The 22,985-nt window shown below is 41.5% G+C and overlaps 1 protein-coding gene across 10 annotated transcripts in view; it reads left to right on the top strand.

Moving 5' to 3' along the window:
* The first annotated feature begins 1,968 nt into the window (after positions 1 to 1,968).
* Positions 1,969 to 22,985, top strand: part of INPP4A (inositol polyphosphate-4-phosphatase type I A) — a 79,952-nt gene continuing 58,935 nt past the window's right edge. The window contains exons 1-7 of one of the 10 annotated variants that reach the window (XM_085852585.1): positions 1,969 to 2,130; positions 9,632 to 9,905; positions 13,510 to 13,546; positions 13,721 to 13,763; positions 13,990 to 14,163; positions 15,060 to 15,104; positions 17,575 to 17,693. In XM_085852585.1, coding sequence (XP_085708711.1) covers positions 13,992 to 14,163; positions 15,060 to 15,104; positions 17,575 to 17,693 — 336 coding nt within the window. In that variant the 5' untranslated portion in view covers positions 1,969 to 2,130; positions 9,632 to 9,905; positions 13,510 to 13,546; positions 13,721 to 13,763; positions 13,990 to 13,991. Of the gene's footprint in view, positions 2,155 to 2,432; positions 2,451 to 9,631; positions 9,906 to 13,509; positions 13,547 to 13,720; positions 13,764 to 13,989; positions 14,164 to 15,059; positions 15,105 to 17,574; positions 17,694 to 22,985 lie in introns of those variants that run through there. The other 9 variants (XM_085852588.1, XM_085852582.1, XM_085852583.1 and 6 more) reach the window with 9 other exon arrangements.

Below are 22,985 nucleotides of genomic sequence, written 5' to 3'. Positions count from 1 at the left end.
CAGGCAAATTTAACCATTTTTTTAATGAACCTTTGTTTATGAAATCAACATAAGGGGACGCATGAAATATATGAAACGATTCTTTGGATTTGACCCCAGTTCATGCCCCAGGAGGTGGGGACTTGGGGTCAAAGGGGTCAAAACAAAAGATGGTTTATTTCATTAAAAATCTGATGTTGGGTCATGGCTGCAGCCTTGGGGTGGAACGTTTTCTCCATCTTTCAACGTTGCTTGAGGTGGGAGGCGTGGGGGTCTGGGATGGCGTCGTCGATTCCACTCAGGGGCTTTTGGCATTGTTTCTTATTTAATTATTAATACTCTAAATCTATATTCCATATTTAATTATTAATACTCTAAGTCTATATTGCTATATTTAATTATTAATACTCTAAATCTATATTCCATATTTAATTATTAATACTCTAAGTCTATATTGCCATATTTAATTATTAATACTCTAAGTCTATATTGCTATATTTAATTATTAATCGTCTAAGTCTATATTGCCATATTTAATTATTAATTGTCTAAGTCTATATTGCCATATTTAATTATTAATTGTCTAAGTCTATATTGCCATATTTAATTATTAATCGTCTAAATCTATATTGCCATATTTAATTATTAATCGTCTAAATCTATATTGCCATATTTAATTATTAATTGTCTAAGTCTATATTGCCATATTTAATTATTAATTGTCTAAGTCTATATTGCCATATTTAATTATTAATTGTCTAAGTCTATATTGCCATATTTAATTATTAATTGTCTAAGTCTATATTGCCATATTTAATTATTAATACTCTAAGTCTATATTGCTATATTTAATTATTAATCGTCTAAGTCTATATTGCCATATTTAATTATTAATTGTCTAAGTCTATACTGCTATATTTAATTATTAATTGTCTAAGTCTATATTGCCATATTTAATTATTAATTGTCTAAGTCTATATTGCCATATTTAATTATTAATCGTCTAAATCTATATTGCCATATTTAATTATTAATCGTCTAAATCTATATTGCCATATTTAATTATTAATTGTCTAAGTCTATATTGCCATATTTAATTATTAATTGTCTAAGTCTATATTGCCATATTTAATTATTAATTGTCTAAGTCTATATTGCCATATTTAATTATTAATCGTCTAAATCTATATTGCCATATTTAATTATTAATTGTCTAAGTCTATATTGCCATATTTAATTATTAATCGTCTAAGTCTATATTGCCATATTTAATTATTAATCGTCTAAATCTATATTGCCATATTTAATTATTAATTGTCTAAGTCTATATTGCCATATTTAATTATTAATCGTCTAAGTCTATATTGCCATATTTAATTATTAATCGTCTAAATCTATATTGCCATATTTAATTATTAATCGTCTAAATCTATATTGCCATATTTAATTATTAATTGTTTGTTTATATTGCCATATTTAATTATTAATTGTTTAAATCCATATTGCCATATTTAACTATTTATTGTCTCAGTCTACATTGCCATATTTAATTATTAATTGTTTAAGTTTATACTGCCATATTTAATTATTAATTGTCTATGTTTATACTGCCATATTTAATTATTAATTGTTTAAGTTTATATTGCCATATTTAATTATTAATTGTTTAAGTCCATATTGCCATATTTAATTATTAATTGTTTAAGTTTATATTGCCATATTTAATTATTAATTGTTTAAGTCCATATTGCCATATTTAATTATTAATTGTCTCAGTCTAATTGCCATATTTAACTATTTGTTGTCTCAGTCTACATTGCTATATTTAATCATTAATTGACTCAGTCTAAATTGCCATTGTCTCAAATTCGATGGACCACGTGATGGTCGTAACACGCGCACCGGTCCAGACGGGAGGAGGAGGAGGTGCGGCCGCAATGACGTGTTCCTGAGGATGAGACGCAATGAATGGTTTGTCACTGCCAATGCCTGCTCACTGTTCCACCTGCTGGCCAGGCCGCACCGCTACAGCTGGTTAAGAGGATCGAATAGACCAGAAGAACGTGTTCCCGAGGATCTGTCCACTCCCCGTTGGCCTCCTTCCTGTCCGCCCTTGTCCATCCCCCATCCAGGCCGGTACGAGCCTGACAGGTCGGTGAGCCCACCCTGGACCTGGTACAGTGACCGCTCTTTTGTGCTTGTGTGCTCGACCCGTTATATGTTGTTCTTTCTTCCGTTCCTGACATTTTAAAACGATGCCGCTGTTTCTTTGACCATATTTGGACTTCCATGTGCTTCCTTCTTCCTTTTCCTCCTCACCGAGTCGCTTCACCATTCCTCTCACATTTGTTCATTTCTTGCCGTCACTCGCCGTCCGTCCTTGAAGGCGCATCCCCCCCCGGCTCCCCGCCGACGTGTTTCATCGGATGTGACGTCCAAAGGTGTTCGTGGACGTTTCCGTGGACCCTGGTGTGCGTGGGCCTCATGTTTTGTGTCGCAGTCGTGATGACGTGAAATTCGAACGATGTTTGATATGGTCCATGGTGGTAGACCGGCAGGTGTTTGGCTCGTACGACCTGAAATGATCGCCTGGACCTCCCCCGACGAAAACCAGTTCACTAATGCTTTGAATTCAATGACGTCACGGCCTTCAGTGACGTCACGGCCTCGGTGTTAAGACTAATAATAATGCACGTACCAGGTAGACGTGAATTGGATTAGGAAAGGACAGACAGCACGAACGAAATTAGAAATGGACGAACGTTGTCTTCATTCAATTTGGTTTCTTGGATTGTGATGTTTAATGTCTGTCTCATCAAATGCTGGCGGACAAGAACTTCACTGTGTTGTGCTTTTTATTATCCTGTTTGTATGGAGACCACCCAGATTAACAGTACTGAAAGTATACACCACCACCTCCCCCAACCCCCAACCACCAACCACCAACCCACTACCATTCTAATATTAAATCTCACCTCCTTTAATGATGACAAGGAAATTTGACGGAGAAGGCCATTTGGCCCATCATGCCCGTACTACACCAACACCAGATTGAATAAATCTATGAAGCCAATAATAATATAACAACGTAATTTCATTGAGGGGTGGGGTGGGGGAAGGAGTAGGGATGAGAAAAGTGTGCCAGCATCAGAGATATCACAAAGGTGTAAAAAGTGGAAATTTGTTTTGTCGTTTTGTTTATTTATTGCGGGAAGAGGGTGGTTGTGGAGAAGTGGTTTCGGGTGAAGAATGTACAAAAAAAAAAATCAAAAATGTACTAGCAATTTAACAAAAGAACTACAAAATACTAATAAGCCTACTGGTATATCACACTCACACACTCACTAACCAGTAAAGTCGGAAAAACTACAGGCTCGTATTGTACTGAAACACTCGGAAATATACGAAGACATAAATAGTTCTAATGTTTCCTAACTTCGGAGATGTTATATTAGGAGAGGTCAGGGAACATTAGAACTGTTATTACTTCCAAAGATTTCCGAGTTCGTAGACGTTAGGAGTTAGGAAACATTAGAACTATTTATGTCTTGTGATACCAGTAGGCTTATTAGTATTTTGTAGTTCTTTTGTTAAATTGTTAAACATAAATGTTTCCTATGGTAATGTTGTGCCGGCATAATGTGCAAAATTATGCCAATTGTGTATTGTTGGTCTACTGTAATGTTTTGCCCTTTTTAGAGCTCACTTTTGGGTGTTCTGGTAGGGCCAATGCAGCAGACAATTTGTCTGGTAATGGACATTTTACACTCTGTGGGATGTATATATGAATTTAAACCTGGTTTTATCGAGTACCTCCAATATTTGAGCTAGCCCCTTTTGGGGGGGGCCCTTGTTGGGGCTTCTGGGGGGGCTTTTGCAGTAGTAGGCATGTCTGTCACATGTGGTTTTGTTGTAAAGTTGGTCATATGCATCGTATGGAAGTGATACCAACTGGAACTTCCAATGTTTGATCTAGCCAATTTTAAGGACCCCTTTGGAGGGTCATCAGGGTCCTTATGCAGAGGGTGGGACCCGGCAGAAAGAACTTTCTATATGTCTTTTGATACTCCATTCATGCCCTTGTGCTCAGATATTAGTACCTCGTTTGTTTGAGCTCAGGGCCCTGGGCTCCCGGTCTATTATCTTAAACATCTATAATCTATATCATATCTCCTCATAACAGCCTCCTTTCTAGTGTATAAAGCCTTGTCTCCTTCAGCCGCCCATCATAGCTGAGTCGAGCGAGGCCCCAGAATCAATCTGGTAGCCCTGCGCTGAACCCTCTCCATGGCATCTATGACCTTCCAGAACTGTGATGACCAAAACTGCACACAATATTCTAGATGTGGCCCTCACTAAATTCCTGTACAATGTTAACACCACCTCTTTTAATTTATAAATGATCCCCCTCCGAATACAACCTAAAACCCGATTTGTTTTACCTATAGCTGCCTGGCACTGTGCTGCCTGCTTACCTCCCATATATATTACCTCCCCCAGATCCTTCTCCTGTGTGACACGCTCCAAAATTACCCCTTGTATCCTGTAATCTCTATTTTGATTGTTCCTTCCCATCCCCAACACCTTATACTTGTTCAGGTTAAATTCCATCTGTCGATCTTTTACCCAATCTACACAAGTATCAATACTTTCCTGAATCTGATCACCACCCCCTCTGCTATCCACCTTACCTCCAAGCTTTGTGTCATTAGTTTGTATTTGTTTAAATAGTTCCTCATCTGGTCCTTAATTAATATCTCCAACAATTTCCCCACAACTGAAGTCAAACTGACAGGTCTATAGTTTCCCAATTCTTCTCTGGATCCTTTCTTAAATCATGGTGTTTCATTTGCTACTCTCCACTCCTCCGGTACCTGTCCTGACTCCAGTGAACTATTGAAAATATCTGTTAACATCTCACTTACCTGCTCAGCCACCTCCATCAATACTCCCAGGTGCATATTATCTGGATCTGGAGCCTTATCTACTCTTCGATTACCTAGCTGTTCCATTACTTCCTCCACTCCAACCTGGATCTTCTGTAAAAGCCCTTCCTCACATCCTCGATAGATACTCTCAGCTATTGGCAATTCTCCTGACTCTTCTTGTGTTAAAGTTGAAGCAAAATACCTGTTTAATAAGCCTGCCATCTCACTTTCCTCACTCACCACTCTCCCGGTGCTATTCCTCAATGGGCCCACACTGGTCCTAACCTCTTCTTTTTGCTTTCCCTCTGATATACTTAACGAAAGCCTTCCTATTATGTTTAATATTCTTAGCGATGTCCTTCTCATACTCTCTTTTGACTTGCCGAGTTATTTTCTTACCCTGCCTCTATTTACTCCGATGGTGATATAAATCTAACTCAAGTCCTGTTATTTTATCTATACTAATGTGTGTGTTTGTGTGTGCGCGTCCTCCATAACTCCATAACCATAAAACCTATCGGCCTGCAACCTTGCATGTATACTAAGGGAACTCCAAGGAAGTGCATGACTGAAAATTGGGTGTTTGGGTTAATTTAAACACCCCTGTTGAAGATAATTAAAGGCCTTATTTAATTCCATCCTTTATCAGATGCATCCTCGGTCACCTCGCTCTCCCTCACTGGTTTCTTAATCCGCCATTTTGTTCGGCTTGCTCAACAATGCCTTGAGTTGGAACAGGCCACCAGGGTTTATTAACGATAAAGCGCTCAAAATGTTTTTGTTTTGTTTTTTCCACTTTCATCACTCATATTATCGAATTCCTCTTCATAATAGCTACAAATCACTGTATGCATCACTTTTGTAAGTACTATAGTTTTCAAATTTCGGGTCTTGGAGCGATTTCGTGCATTATATGATACGACTTTCCATGATCTACTCTCACAGACTAATTAAAGGATATAATGAAAATGTAATTTGAGTTTGGAGGATTGGATCACATGCACTAAATAACTCAAAATCTGGTGTGAAATCTGAAAATGTTAAATCAGCGGTTTATTTTTTTGCGAATATGTGCCATTACCATTCAGCTTTCTATCGCTTGCCAAGCTAGCCATTCCTTATCAACCATTTCATTGGAGTGATTTCAAACTACTCAAGGTTTTTGGGTTGTATACAGTAAGTACTGTAATCGGTAATCGCACTGATACCAATCTGCCTGTGTGTGTGTGTGTGTGTGTGTGTTTTCATAAAGCACAACATTTTCTCTCTGATAACTCCCCTCCTTCCATATCTCTCTCTCTCTCTCTCTCTCTCTCTCTCTCTCTCTCTCTCTCTCTCTCTCTCTCTCTCTCTCTCTGTCTTTGGACATGTCTGGGCGGTGTTTATCTATGGGTGGTGTTTGTCTCCTGACGGCGTTTTTCTCCAGACCGTGTTTATAGTATGACTGGTGGATTTCGGACATTATTTTGTTTCCATCTTCACTGTTCTTCTATGCAGAATCATTTTGATGAAACAGTATGAATCATAATTAACGCTCCACCGCTCGCTGCCTTCCCTTCCCCCGCCCCTCCTTACTCTCCCTCTTGCTCACTCTTCCTCCCTCTCACTCCCCTCTCTTTCCCCCTCCACCTCCTCACTCTCCCCTCTCCCTTTCTTTCTCCCCCCTCCCCCGTTTTTTCTCCCCCTCTTAGTATTTCTATCAGTGAAGCGCTGGGTGGTATTTGCTCGTACCTAATAAATGCCTTCTGCTTTTCCTTAATAGCATTCCTTATGTCACCACTCAACCACCCTGGTCTCTTTCTGCCTCCACCTTTACACCTCACTGGAACATACAATATCTTCAGAAAGTGTTCACACCCCTTGGCTTTTGTCACATTTTGTTGTGTTACAGCCTGAATTAAAAATGCATTAAATTGAATTTTTTTTTGTTACCGATCTACACAAAATACCCCACAATGACAAAGTGAAAACATGTTTTTAGAAACTTCTACAAATTCATTTAAAATGAAAATGAAAAGCTGAAATGTTTTGTGTCAATAAGTATTCAACCCCTTTGCTATGGCACTCCAAATTGAGTTCATGTGCATCCAATTTCCTTTGATCATCCATGAGATGTCTCTACAACTTGATTTGAGTCCACCTGTGGCCATTGCAATTGATTGACATGGTTTAGAAAGAAACACACCTTTCTATATAAGGTACTACAGTTGACAGTGCATGTCAGAGTAGAAACTCGACCAGGAAGTCGAAGGAACTGTCCGTAGAACTCTGGGATAGAATTGTGAGGAGGCATAGATCTGGGAAGGGTATAAAACAATTTCTAGAGTGTTGAAAGTTCCCAAGAGCACATTGAGCTCCATCCTTAGGAAATGGAAAGAATATGGAACTACGCAGATTCTTCCTAGAGCTGGCCGTTCGACCAAACTGAGCAACTGGGCAAGAATGACCTTGGTCAGGTAGGTGACCAAGAAACCAATGACCACTCTGACAGAACTACAGAGTTCCTTGACTGAGATTAGAGAACCTGCCGGAAGGACAACAATCTCTGCAGCACTTCACAAATCTAGGCTTTACAGGAGATTGGCAAGACAGAAGCCACTCCTGAGAAAAAGACAAATGACAGGATCCCTGGAATTGGCAAAAAGGCATGGAAAGACTCTGAGAGCACAAGGCAAAAGATTCTGTGGTTTGATGAGACGAAAATTTAACTCCTTGGCCTGAATGCAAAGTGCTATGTTTAGCAGAAATTGAGCACAGCTCATCACCCATCTAACACCATCCCTACTATGAGCATGGTGGTGGCAGCATCATGCCATGGGGATGCTTTTCAATGGCAGGGACTGCGAGACTTGAAAGGATGGAGGGAATAATGAATGGAGCAAAATACAGGTAAATCCTTGAGGAGAACCTGCTTCAGAGTGCAAAAGACCTACGACTGTGGTGAAGATTTACATTCCAACAGGACAATGACCACAAACATACAGCCAAAGCAACACTGGAATGACTTCAGAACAAGAACGTGAATGTCCTTGAGTGGCCCAGCCAAAGCCCAGACATGAATCTCATTGAGAGTCTGTGGAAAGTCTTGAAGATTGCTGTTCATGACACTCCCCATCCAACTTTACAGACCTTGAGTAAATGTGCAAGGAAGAATGGGAGAAAATCCCCAAATCCAGATGTGCAAAGCTGATACAGACAAAGCCAAGAAGACTCGAAGCTGTAATCGCTGCCAAAGGCGCTTCTATGAAGTATTGGACTGAACGGGTTGAATACTTATTAACACAAGACATTTCAGATTTTCATTTTAAATGAATTTGGAAAAATTTCTAAAAACTGGTTTTCACTTTATCATTATGGGGTATTTTGTGTGGAACCTGGATAAAATCTCGGAAATCCTCATCTGCTCTACCATTTCCCTGTTCCTAGACCCAATCTATTCCTGGCAAGTTTAAATCCCCCATAATCCATACTCTTCCCTTACCACATGTCCTTCTGAATTCTTCATGTACTCCTCCTTCCTCCTCTTCCTTCACATCCGGAGCCTTATAAAACCATCCGACCAGTATCTTGCTGTTTTTACAATCTCTAATCTCTACCCATACAGAATCCTCAACATTAATTCCTTCCATAATGTCACCCCTTTCTCTTGATGCAATGCTGTCCTTTACCCAGATTGATACTCCTCCTCCTATTCTCTCCTTCCGCTCACACCGATACACCTTGTGGCCTTCTAATCCTGTCCTTCACTTACTCTCCTCCATAAACCACGTCTCACTCACTGCAACTATATCGTACTCCTCGCTATCTACTTTGGCTTTAAGCTCTTCCATGTTATTATTTAAATTTCTGGCATTGGTATGGAATGTTTTTTTTTTATTTTTTTTTTAATTGCTTCTCCACCCTCCTCAAGCCTAAAAAAAAAAAGTCTGACTTCCTGTCTCGATTCCCTCCACAAACATTGCAGCCCTCTTTGTATTTCATATTTGGCCATCATTCTGGAATCACTTGCTTTGCCCCCGAAACTATTCCCACTTCTTCCTAAATGCAAAACATTCCTCCCAACACCATTCTTCCAGCCATCGGTTGACATCCATCATTCTGCTCATAAATTATATTCCACTTTTTATGCCTCCGCTGACGAAGTCGCCGGAGGCATTATGTTTTTTTGGGTTGTCCGTCCGTGCTAAATCTCGTTATTGTGATGTCTAAAGCACTGTGGAGCAGATTTTGTTTAAACTCGGTAGCAGTATACGTATATATGTTGTGACACAAAGAAGATGCGATTTGATTTTGGGGTCAAAGTTCAAAGGTCAGGTCATGTTCGGTTAAAATTATGTTACTGTGCTAAATTGTGAACCAGTGATGGGATTTTGACCAAACTTGGTATAAGTACACAGTATGATGCAAAGATTAACTGATTAGGTGGCAGCGTCAAGAGGTCAAAAGTCAAAGGTTAGAGTCTGTGATCGGTTTGCGTTACCGCGATCACTTAAGAGCGGATGAAGGGATCCAAGTCAAACTTGGTACAAGTATGTATAATGATGTAATAATGTGGGCAGAGGCATATCTGACAACGTCATGACGTCGAAGAGTGCCCTTCTAGGTTAATCTTGGGATGATACCAGAAAACACCTCACTACCTTTTGATTTCAGTCACTTACCCAATGTCCTGTACTATTTTTCAACTCCTCCGAGTAGGCTTTCTCAATATCATTTGCTCCTAGGTGTACCACGATCAACATCTTCCTGCTGTGACCTGATATGCTGCCATTTAACCTTCCTTCACCCTCCCTAACTCTTGCTCCTTCAAAATTGCACACAACTCCATGTCCACGATCCTGCAGAATGAAGAAGCTCCATATTTAATTGTCTAATTGCCAACAAAAACGATCTCACTGGCCTCATTCCTACCTACCTCTATTGCTGTACCCTCACCGTTGCCTGCACTCGCTGCACCCTCGCCGCTGCCAATCTCCTCTGCAGACTCGCACCACAAAGGTAACCAACTTTTGTCTACTAATTCTTAACCCTGTGATACCTGCTGTAAAGTATCTATCCTTGCTTTCAACCTTGCAATAACTGTCCTTATGTGAGCTATTTCCTCACACTTCCGACAACATTGACGAACCGTGTTTCCACTATCCCTGATACGGACCGCATCAAGCATCGATCACATCATTTATAATCTTCTTCTTTTCTCTTTTTTTTCCTGATTGACTCTCATCCTGTTAACTCGTTTCCCTCCCATTATTTCCAACTGACTTAACCGCTCAACTAGGATTGAACAAACAAGTCGGCCTTAGCCTGACTCTTCCAAATAAATACGCAATTACTTACTAATCTGCTACAAACACAACTGCAATCTTATGTTGTATCATATGCACAACAACTGACACAAAATACCAAAAAAATAACAAAAAATAAGCACTCATCGTGTTCTGCCGCATGAAGCTTTGAAACTTCCACGCGAAGCCTCAACCGGAAGTACCTGAATAATGTTTTCTGTTTAAAGTCTTTTGTGCTACAGCATTGATTGATCTTTGTAGGCGTGCATGTGTTTGGTTTGCGTTCGTGTTTTCATTCAGAGAAATTAGAAAGGGGAGCGAGATGGGGAACAAAAGGTAAAGGGTGTGATAGAAAAGGGAAAGGAGCTTTGTAAGATGGGAAAGATGCATCAAACAAACGTAGAGGGGATGGGGTGGAGATGTTAAAACTTCTGCCATCTTTGCGTTTGTAACTAGAATGGCACTCGGTAGAGCGCATACCTCCACTAGGTTGAAAAGTTTGCAGTTTGTATCCCACTGATAGGCCGGATCTGCATCCAGACCTGAACCAAAATCCGATCAGCTTGTTCTTGTCGCCTACCCAATTCATCCTCCAAATGTTGTCATAATCTGTCCATAACTTTCTGAGATATCGTGCTATATATTGTTATTGGCCCTATCTCTGAATGATGGAGATGCACTTGAATAATTTGAGTATCCGAACAGTTCGTCCTTGTCACACACCCAACCTGTCCACCAAATTTCGTCTGAATCAATCTACAACTTTGAGATATCCTGCTCACAGATAAGCAAACAAACAGACAGGGGTGAAAACAAAACCCCCGTTCACCTTCGGTGACGGAGATGATAACCTTTTTGAGTTCTGCAACAAAAATAGATTCAATTAATTTGTTATTGATGGCAAAAAAAGGCTAACTAATCTGTGGTTGAGAGTATCTGTCTTGAAAACCTACTTGTGACTCAGAATGATGTTTTCAATTTTTCATAATGAAGACCAGGCATTGGAGAAGGAAGGAGTGGAGAAGACGAGACTATCGGGTGTTGGTATCGGCTCTGAGTACGAATCAATGTGCTGATGTCATCAGCACCAGCTGCTGAGGAAGTGTTGAAATTGTACAAATACTTTTTAAATTTTTTGGAAGAGAGAGATTTACTTGTTTGGAATTGCCAATAAAGGTAGGGGAGGGGATGGTGGTAGGGTTGTGGGTAGTAGGACTGATATCGTAGTAGTGGGAAGTAGGAGAGGAGAGAGATGAGAAGTTGCTTCAAAACTGGGTTCCTTAAATGTGGATGGTTGGGGAGTAGGTGGTCGGGAAAAAGCCAAGAGAGAACAATTTGAAAGGGGTGGTGGTGAAGGGATGGAAGATTTGGGGAGCAGGTTGGAAAACCAGGAGGAGGGGAGCAGCAGTTTTCCCTTCAGAGTTTTTCCCACTTTTTTTGCCATCCTTCTGGTTTGCAGTCTTTTCATACCTCTGCCAGCGAAGTCACCGGGGGCATTATGTTTCCAGGTTTTCCGTGTGTGTGTGTGTGTGTGTGTGTGTGTGTGTGTGTGTGTGTGTGTGTGTGTGTGTGTGTGTGTGTGTGTGTGTGTGTGTCCGTCCGTCCGTGATAGGTTTTTGTTACTGCAATAACTTAAGAACAGCTGAAGGGATCTAAGTCAAATTTGGTACAAGTATGTATAATGATGCAAAGATGAACTGATTATATTTTGGAGTCAAAAAGGTCAGAGGTCATGTTCGGTCAAAATTCTGTTACCCTGCTGCTAACTTGTGAACCAGTGATTGCATTTTGACCAAACTTGATGTAAGTATGTATGATGATGTAAAGATGAACTGATTCGATTTTGGGGTTGAGGTCAAAGGTCAGAGGGCATGTCAGGTTAAAAAAAACGTCATATTTGGGATCAGCTTAAGGGATTTAAATCAAACTTGATACAAGTAGGTATAATTATGTAATAACGTGGGCGTAGGAATATCGGTCGACGTCGTGACATCGAAGAGTGCCCTTCTGGTTCCTTCTTGTTTATCTCTCTGAAGGAACAATCATAAGGAAGGTTTTCGTTTGTGGTTTATTTTTTGATGCAATTGCCCGGTTTTCTCCTCGTGTATTTGCACCTTTTTCCCTGGAGTATCACAGAGAGGATGATGCAAAAGTTAAGTATATCTCGAGAGGACAAGAGCTCTGATGGAGCTCGTGATGGTAATGTAGGTGTAGTGGATGAGGATGAGAATAAGATTATATTATAACTATTTCCACACAAATCCTGTATGGTCCACTTGACACTGTACCGATATTCCTTGTTTTGATGGATGGGTGCAGAGCTGGGAGTTTCACACCGCAACTAAATGAGATTTGGATATCCATTTCCACGTTGGAGTGGATTTGCTTTGAAACACAAAGGCTCGAGATTATTCCCCGGAAAGCTTCAACTGGGATTGCGTTGCATTCAACCAGGTTTATTGACGTTGAGAAATGTCCTTCCAGTTTGCTTTTGTTCGTCATTGTCATTGTCATGGGGATCACAGGGTGGCTTTGAAAAGCCACGAATCAAAATGCACGTGTGGTGTGTTCGTGCTTCCAAATGTGTATCCATCACGTGGCCTTCCGCTGTTGGGGGGGGGATTACTCGGCCGTGTCAGATGGTTTGAACATTAATTTTTTTTTAATTCTTTCAGGCTCATGAAAGCTGGAAACTTAAGAGATAATTACTGATCGAGGTACCATACTTGCTCCTTAAGCTGTCCAGTCGAGCTTAACGATAAACTGTCATACTTCCAGTGCTTCGCAAACAGGGCGTTGCATCAGAGGCACACCGTCCCTCAGATGGACGTTAAGCCGGGTGTCCTGTCTGCTGGCATTAGTCGGTGGACTTTAACGATCCCACGGTGTCTTTTGCAAAGAGTCGGTGAGTTCTCGCCGGCACCCTGAACAATTTACAAACTCTTGCCGAAATCCCCTTCATTCAAAGATATTCCTTTTGCATTAAGAATGTTGAGAATTACTTTTGTTTCATGTGACCACCATTTCTTCCAAACAAAAATGGTCGCACAATCAGGTATTTGATAAACCGCCAATGTTGCTTGAAGCTTTGGCCATGTAACCCAGGTGGCGCCATGAGCCAAATGATGTCATCTTTATACCGTGCCACGATTGGAGGTAAATGCAGAAATATTTCCACTCCCTGATGGCTTTTTTGCACCAGGGGTTTGTATACCTAATGCAATTTGGATGTTTGCTCTCCTATAAGCCTTGAGGTTTATATTTTTCACAGTCTTCTCACCGTCTCGTCATCTGTCTCGTTATCTCTCCCTCCCTAGCGCTGTGCAGGTGCAGAGCTGGGCGACCGGCATGACGGTGAGATTTTGTGAACGACAGTATCAAATTGGTGGCTAAAACCCAAAAATAAATAATAAGGTGGAGTCATCATGTTCACATAATATTTTAAGACCAAACCTATGACAATCCTCCAAGTTTTCATGACTCGCTACACTTTTTTTTTTTCTCTCTCTCTCTCTTTTAATTTCACAGTTGAAGCATCAATGACGTCACATGCACCAATAACGGTGCATTGGTAATTTTCACTTTATTCAGTGTCAGAATGACATATTGCCATTGAAATTCTTTGCTTTATTCAGAAATGTCAGACCTATTTATCATCACAATATTAACTGTAAAAAAATATCTGCTGATATTTCTCTCGGCACAGAGGAAGGAAGATAGTTTGTGGTTAAACTTTATTCAATTTGCACACATTATGGGATGTCTGTGCTGCCTTTTCACTGTCCTGTTTTATGTAGACATGACGACAAACCTCGATGACAGAGTGATTGGCTGCTTGGCGGCCCAAGCTTCCACAATGGAAAACCATAGTGTGAGCCCGCCTCGCTCGCGGCCCGTGTTGGGACGGGCACAGTTTGTCAGAGCCGCCACTGTGGACCTGGCATCAGACCTGCATGGATTACAGCTTACCGGCGAGTCATTACATCCATGCGTCTCGCTGTCACAGTTATCAGTGTCATAGTGACGATAAACATTGCTGCTCTTCTTGCATTCCACATCAAGCAATGTTGATGGTTTCCTTGAGCATTCATTTCATCACTTTGTCTTTCTTGCGATCAGACAAATTGAAAAAAGGATTGAATAATAATCGACGGTGTTCGCTTTTAGGTCATGAAAATAAAAATGACGAGGAAATGGAAGGGACGTCGAATGCTAGAAAAATGACGTTTGGTCCATCAAGGCTGTGTCGCATCCCCATATTGAGACTCCCTCACAATGCATGCAAATCCAGTACCTATTTGTGGATGGAGTTTTTGTAATTCATTTCGATGCAAATATCAAAATACTGATCTGAAGACCATTGGGGAGTTTTTGTAATTTCTTTGTTTGTAAATATCAGAGTAAACTGAGAACATAGCATCGTCATTCAGATTGGGATAACAAAAGAATACCGTACATCAGCCTCGGCCAGCATTCAAAGTCCATGTGTGTGGTTCAACTCGTGCGTAGGACAAGCTTGTATTTGATTAGGTCACAACATGGACTTGCCAACTGAGACTGAATAAAAGAGAGACATTTGTCTTAAATAATTTACCGCAAGGAATAGTAAGAATGAAAAGTTTCCGATGGGAACACGCAACACACTCACCTTGGCATGACATCGTTTGTTTAGGGGTTTCATCTATATATTTATGGAAAATAACGTGGAGTAATTACTTGCCACATTGCTCGGAGCCCTCCATGTTCCACTTCCCTTGGATTTTCCAATTCCTCAAATCATTTACGAGAATGAAGATGAGAGAGCGGAGTAGATAGGTGTGCTTTGAGATTGTGGGTTTAATCGATGATTGCTGCATATCATTCACAGCCACCGGCAAGGATCCTGATGAACCCTTACTTGAGTTCAGCCTCGGTGAGTTTGTCCACAGTGCTTTATTTCCCCACGCACACGAAACAAAACGTGGGGTTGAGCAATTGGTTCATGTCTGTCCGTCTGTCCGTCTGTCTGTCTTATTAGTTTATGATCGAGGAACAGCTTATTTAAATCAAATGTTACATTTTGAACACGAATCGGAACATGAATAGGAAGACAAGTCTTTCGTTTTACCATATCTTGGCTCTGAATTTGTCCCGATCACACACGTGCAGACAGGAGTGAGACAATTTTTACTCGTCTGCCTGTCTGGCAGTCAAACAAAATTGAAAATCGTTCCAAACAGGAAACTTGCTGTTTTTAAGGACGTCATAATGGATACAAACAACAGGCACGAATAACTAATGTTACGCGTTAGATGTGGTGGTGTAATAGCACTGCGTCAATAGCGGTAAATACCGGAATTAATTAATTAATTAATTTGACTTTAAGGCTGTTGAAGACTTTATTGAAATTGAATTATATATTTGAACACTGTCGAACACAAATCACCTTCAGAATACTTCCAAGAACTATGCAGTATATCGATCGTTAGCACGTTGACTGCCAACTCTGATGGTATACGCCACTCCCATTCGCAAGCCAAGTACGCATGTACATATACGTCAGTTTAACATTTTACCCTTCTTTGAGCAAATTGAAGTTTAGTTCTTATCCATTGCTGGGAAAACCCCCACGTTATGAGAAAACTCATAGCAGGCAGTGGGACAACATTTTCAATCCCATATGCCAGGTACAAGTTATCCAGTTGGACTATTTTTTAGCACTGCATCGATGTTGGTATGACGTCATTGCTCATGTCAGATAGTGTGCTGAGTACCAAGAGTTTTTTTTTCTTTTTCGTGACTTGTCATTACCCTTCATAATGGCATGTATGAATGCAGATTAAGAGGCAAAATTTCTCATGGAGACTGAAAATTATCCATCCATCCATCCATCCATCAATTGGGACTGCACTCTGTGCAGAGCGTCAGTGCTGCCGAAGCAGTCTCCTGGTGTATTGGGTACAATCCTGGACGGGTCGCCACTCCGACACAGGATACCAGCAAGCTGGCACTCATTTTGCCAACCTTAGGAGGATGAGAGGCAGAGTCAACCCCACCTGGTATTAATTCAACAGCCAAGGGGGATTTGAACTCAGGATCATAGGATCCCAAGCCCACCACCCTAACCATTTAGCCAGCACCAGGCATTGATAATGATGATCATGATTATTACATCGATTTATGTTCACCAAACTGCCAGCAGATCGTCTGTTCCCTCGTCTGGCACGGCAGTATGTTCTGTTTACAACAGAACAGTGTAATCTTTATTTATTTATTTATTTATTTATTTATTTATTTATTTTAAACGAGACGACTCGTAATGGCAGATTGTGGTATACCCAGCACTACGAGTATACTCGTCATTGGCAGTCGACATGTTACAATCATTATTTTATCAAGAGTGGAATATATATTTGGAGCCGTACTGGTGAGTGTGTCGCTTGTGAATATTTCATCTTGTTTCCTGAAATTGATTGCTCTCGCATTCTCAAGGCGCACTCTGCAAACACAACGTTCTGTAGTAAATGTAACCACGATGTGTGTCATGTAACATATAAACTACAAATTATATTGATTTAGGGTTATGGGTAGAGGTAGCAAAAGTTGCTTTTTTGGGGGGGCTGCTATCTCCACACGTGGGTGTCATTGCAAATCATTGCAAATGGACAAGCAACAAGCATGACTTAAAGAAAGATGTAGGAATGGTTTCACATGATGCTTTGTTGTGACGATCCCTACCTTGTTTACATACCTTTAGCAAACCATTGCTCCATCCTTTTACATAAAAAAATTAATATATCACCTGTATACCTACCCGCGACACTGCACGTTTGCTCCTTGAAGGTTGCCAATTTCTCTGATGCTGATTCACCTGTTAAATTGTCCTAATCTAAAGCACCCAACTCCTTCATCATGGCCTCGATGTTTGCCTTCCTGAAATCGAATAACCTTTGCCTTCCCCCTTTTCTGTTACTTCTCGAAACACTCCCTTTGCCCCCAAAATGATTCCCACTGCTTCCTAAATGCAAAAGCCATGTAACTATCAGGTCCTCGTCGCCCACTCCCAAAATAATGACAAATCAAAATGTCCCCGAGCTGGATTTATTATTTGATTATAATGCTTTCACTGCCATTCGCTTTCTTAAATGAATTTGAAATGATCACTCCTTCATATTGGTGTCCTATCCATTGTGTTTGTTTTGTCGGAAGTTTGCAGTTGGCTCTTGTTCGGTGTATAAACGCCTTGTTGGGCTCTCCTAGTATACCTGATCTGGATATTTGACGTGATTATCGCACGATTGCAATGGAAACAAGCCAGACATATTTGCCCCGCTTTTCTGCCTTGTCTTGCAAATCTGTAACATTTTCCTCCTTCATTCTGTACTCCAACCTGTCATTCCTAGCATGTAGTGAGGTGGTCACCCCCTCTTTCGATCGTCGGCCCGACATGTTTGTGTCCGTGAGCACAACCACCCCACCTCAAGCCTTCTGGACCAAGCATGCCCAGACTGAGATAATTGAGGTTAGTGTCGAGATCCTTCGGGAATGCCGGGAGAGCTCCGTGGACCTTGGGCCATTTTACTGTCACAGTGTGAATATGGTCATGTGGTAACTCAACATGGTGATTGTATTCCAATTCTGGAACTCGCAATATTTTTGTCTAACATATATGGACTCAAACAACGTTACAACTTTGTTATTTATTTATTAGCATCGAAGGGAACGATGGTTTTTGGAGTGCTCTACAGTATTTGTTTTGGCATGGAGGATTTTATCCAAAATGCAAACGATTTGCTTTGCTGTTTGTCCTTCGACAAACGTTAGACAAGACCGGTAGACAAATCAAGACAAGTTTAAATTATTTGGTCAGACTTTTGAGCACGATGGTGTCTCCTACATGCTTTAATATCGTTTCTTCCTGAGTGCACGCTGCCCTTGGGCAATAACAGTTTCTCATGGAAAAGCAACTCGGGACAGCTCAGGCCCAACAGAGTAAAGTGGAGCTTAGCTACATGGAAAATGGGCACACAGGGAATAATATGGAATTGTTTTTAAGAAGCACTTAAAGCGTTATCCAAATAGCCAGCTTGCCTGCCAATCCTCAGATGTGTGTGTGTGTGTGTATATGTATGTGCACGTGTATGTATGTGTATATATGTATGTATGAATGTATGTGTATATATATATGTACAGTATATATGATGCTCGATTGAATGTTTGGCCGATAGCTTAATCTTGCTCACAATAGGATACACTATTTGTTTAACTCTGCCACCAAAGGTGGACAGAGGTTATGTTTTCACCACTGTCTGTTTGCTTGTCTGTTTGTCTGTGAGCAGGATATCTCAAAGGGTTGTCGACGGAGTCAGACGAAACTTGGTGGACTGGTTGAGTGTGTGACAAGGATGAAATGATTAGATTTTGGTGAAGATCCGAATCCAGATCCGGATAGAATTTTTTTTCCATATTCTAAGTGATTCTTCACTATTGAGAGATGGAGCCAAAACGATGTATGATATTTCAAAAAGTTGTGCATGAGTTTTGAGGAAACTCGGTGGATGAGTTGGTTTGGTGACAAGAACAAGCCGATTAGATTTTGGTTCAGGTCCAGATTCAGATCCAACCTATCGGTGGGATACAAAATGTGAACTGATTAGCCTGCCAGAGGTATGCATTCTCCCGAGTGCCATTCTAGCTAATTAAAATTTTTTTTTTATATTGAATGAGGAACTGAGTACAAACATGGCGATACTTGGTGATGTTTAAGACCATGTAACTATTTGATCATACAAGCTTTATACCTGCATTTTATTGTTTTCCCCTTCTCTGCTCTTCTACGTATTCTGTCTTCATGGTAAACGCTCATAATTGCCTTCTTCTCCCCTCTGTTTGCCTAATCTTGGCTTCTCAAAGTTGTAACTATTTTGAGTGCAGAGAGTCCAAAGCATGGAATACTTTTAAATCGAGAGTGAACTTGATGCCTTGGGATAGTAGGCAGTGTAATTGCCGAAATTGACTATCACTTTTTAAAAAAAACTTTTCATATGATTGCAAGCTCATACGACTGAAACTTGCATGGTGGCAATTCGATACAAACCCATAACTTTGGGATTACTATGGTAATACATCGTCCTATTTGATTTATGCATTGTTTTTTTTGCCAACTGGTATTCATCACTGGTGAAGATGATACAAAGGATTTGCAGTTTGAAGAGTGGATTGTCTTTCGCAGTTGTTGTGTAAGATCAGGGAGGAGGAGAGAATGCAAAAGGATTGATGGATGTGTTATTTAGTGGCTTGGGTGACCTGAAAGTCACTTTTTCCCTCCCCAGTAAAGCATTCGTTCTTGAACTCTTTTAATATACAGGTTTTATTGTGCAGTACTTACAATAAATCAATCGGTCATTGTATCTGTATGCGCTCCATCATTCTCGTTGCACCACTGAATTTGTTGCCGAGTCCTCTTAGACATCTTTTGCAGCGTATCTGTGGAGTCACCTGTGCGAAAGAGGCCACGACTGCAGCGCACAATTCTTCAATTGCCCTATACCAGTTTGTGGACATACCGGTCTCATTACCGGTTATCTGGAGTCGTTACATCTGGACTACATTGTGGCCACGGTAGAGGAGCTGGTGATGTTGGTGATCCACGTCTAATCCATAGTTGAGGGAACGTTTCATTGAAATAGTCTCGAACATGCAAAGCAAAATGCGCGGGTGCACCGTCTTGTTCAAACGAGACACCTTCAGCTATTCCTGCAGTAACATGTCGTGGTACCAGCCAGTTTCTCAACATTTCTTCGTAAGCTGCGCCACTTACCGGTATATCAAAAAATATGGACCAAATATATACCTTGAGGTCATTTTTGCCAATATTATCATGTGTGGAGGATGATGCTCCAATTCCCATGTGAAATGTGGATTTTCCTTCTACAAGAACACCACATTTCATACTCATGAGCTTTGATAGATAGCATGTTCATCCCTGATTCTGCTCACCAGATTATTTCAGCAAGGTAGCCTCGTAAGTTGAGAAAGCCAATGACATAACCACTTGCCTTGCAGCAGATTGATCGGCATCTCAAGGAGATTGGGATGGGCTAGGCATCTGCCTGGGGGATGGCCAGACGGATGCCCCTTGAGGGACGGAGGCACATGCTCCCATACCTAACCTAACCTAATATTCATCTGAAAACAACACTTTTCCTTGAGACAGGGCAGTCAGGAAGGTGTCAAACAATACATCGCATGATACACAGTGACAATCCATGTCAGCATCACTTTGTTCATTCACAAATGATGGATGCTCGGGTTTCAACTGAAGATACTTTTTCATGTGTTTGCATCATGGTCCACGGTATGCCAAGTTCACTGGGTCTCTTTCTTGTTGAATTTCTGGGAAACCGGTCAACTGACACCAACGGTGAAGCACACGTGTTTCTTCTTGTTACCAGTCTCCACTGCGCTTCTTTTCATTCACACTTCCTGTTTAAAAAGCCCATTTTTTCCACTTCAACATCATCTGCTTTGGGGGAGAAGGTTTTCCAGAGCGTTCTGCAAAAGCTGTCTCAAAGCACTTGAGCAATTGTTTGGTCTGTGTGTGCCCTTTCATGCATCCAAACACAAGCAACTAACCGCTCTTCCACACTAACAACTTGTGTCCACCATGCTGTCTAACCTCCTCCTGATTCCCGTGTCAGTGAGTCAGTGTTGCCGCATATCAGGGCGGGGGAGGGCAGAAGGAAAAGCAGGGAGGTGCGAGAAGGGGAGAGATAGGGGAAGCGAGAGAGAGGGGGAGAGCACTCCCCCAATCCCCATTGGACACAGTCCTACACCTGTGTCTAATAGCGTAGGACTGTGTCCAACGTGGATCAGGGGAGTGCTCATCACACTCCACGTGTTTCGATATATATTGTTACGGCTATGGGTAGCGAGTGTATTATGAGGGGGTTAATCCCCGTTTCTCCTCGGAAGAGCTGGACCTGACCTGGGGCCACCGCTCACAATTAACTTTGTGATACAGTGGGTTGCTTTAGAACCATGAACGCCAATCAGTTAACCATGAGTTCCAGTGTCCACCTTCTAATTTTCCATTTAACTAGAGGTCACATGGCTTCCTGAACGGGGAGCATGCCCTCGGCAAAACACCAATCTTATTTTGATTAGATCTTAATTAGGGTGGCCGAGCGTTTAACCGCTGGTGCATGCCGACTATGACAGGTTAATTAGTTTGGTAATTACCTCCCAGTCTATCTAGGTTCGGACAATGTTGGATCAATGGAAGGAAAGGACAAGCACGGACAGGTTGGAATGTCAACAAAGAACTAATAAGGAAAAAAAACAAAAACAACTTCTTATTTCCTTGTGGTGAACATAAGTAAATTCAAATCAAACAAAATAATCGCAAGCAAATAAAGAATTAATCAGGCACTGATAGAAAAAGAGACAAAGAGCAGATGCTTATTACTATGCCTTACTTAACAATTAAACACAAGACAAGGGTACCCAGCAGATCATTCAGGGGGGGGGAGAGAGATCTGTTCTCGCTCACCAAGTAGAAGTCATCGTGCGTCAAATGAAATGTCCTGAAATGTGTGAGCATGCCTTGTCCGCTGCCAGCACCCAGCCTTGCCATGCACCCACTCATAAACAGGCATCAACACCAATCGACGTCACATCGTCACCCCCAGGAACCAGGGATGCCAAGAATCAGGTTCGCCAAGACCAGGTCTCGAGCAGAACCAGCATTAACGGTCCAAGCATCACCCACCGTCAGGAGCCACCAAGAACCACAACAAATGGACAGCTGTAAGGTACTGTGAGGCACTGTGAGAAGCTGAAGCGCTTTGAGGCTGTGAGCAGCGATCAGAGCTGCAAGGCTGCAATGCCGTCACCAACTGTCACAAACTCAACTGTCGCCCGCTCACCAACCGTCTGACTGGAACTGACTGGAGCTGAAAATAGCCGTCGCCCAGCTGTCACCAACTGACTCAAAAAATGGTCCACTCGTCTTTTTATAGGCGGCCAGTCTGGGCGGAGCATCAAGCAGATTTCAGCCAAATCCACCTTGCCTATTGGTGCATAGTTTCACATATATATATATATATATATATATATATATATATATATATATATATATATATATATATATATATATATATATATATATATATCTATATTGTTGCGGATTCGCGCCCGCCGGCGTGCGGACGGCCACGTAACTCGAATCGCGGCACATCGCCCACCGGACGGACAATCCCGTCGTGACCCTCTCGGACTAACGCCGGGAACTAGTCACGGGTGGGCCTTTCGGCCTCACCACGATCGTGCCAATCGGCCCCCCGCGTGGGATAGGGTTGCTCGCCAAATTCGACCTACCTAAGTACCCACACGGAGGGTAGACCGGGCGATCGCACCTCGCCGCAGGTCGACTTCGGACACGGGCCACTTTAAGCGACCCGTTCCGTACTATCGGGATAACCGAGCGGTGTTATCGTCAACCCCGACGGTTCGATTAATTATCGGGCGTTTTAGCCCACAACCAACCCTTTACGTGAAGTAAGATGGAGATTCAATAGAGGAAAAGATGAAGCGAAACGGGAAAAACAGTTCAACATAAAGCACATTTATTTTGCGATGGCACACGGATAGCACACATATACAATTATACACCAAAAGCAAATGTAAAAGAAGAAACACCACAATAATGCACAAAAAGCAAATGTAAAAGTGAAACACAATGCAGATCTACCACCGACTACCGAGCACACGGCAACACTTATACAGTTTTACTTCACAGACGGCGCCGACAACA

Source organism: Eptatretus burgeri, chromosome 13 (assembly GCF_056783735.1).
Source record: "Eptatretus burgeri isolate ZD-2024b chromosome 13, Ebu_testis_v1, whole genome shotgun sequence".
Classification (NCBI taxonomy): Eukaryota; Metazoa; Chordata; class Myxini; order Myxiniformes; family Myxinidae; genus Eptatretus; species Eptatretus burgeri.
Note: the sequence above shows the minus strand (reverse complement) of the source record. Positions and strands in the feature narration are given on the sequence as shown.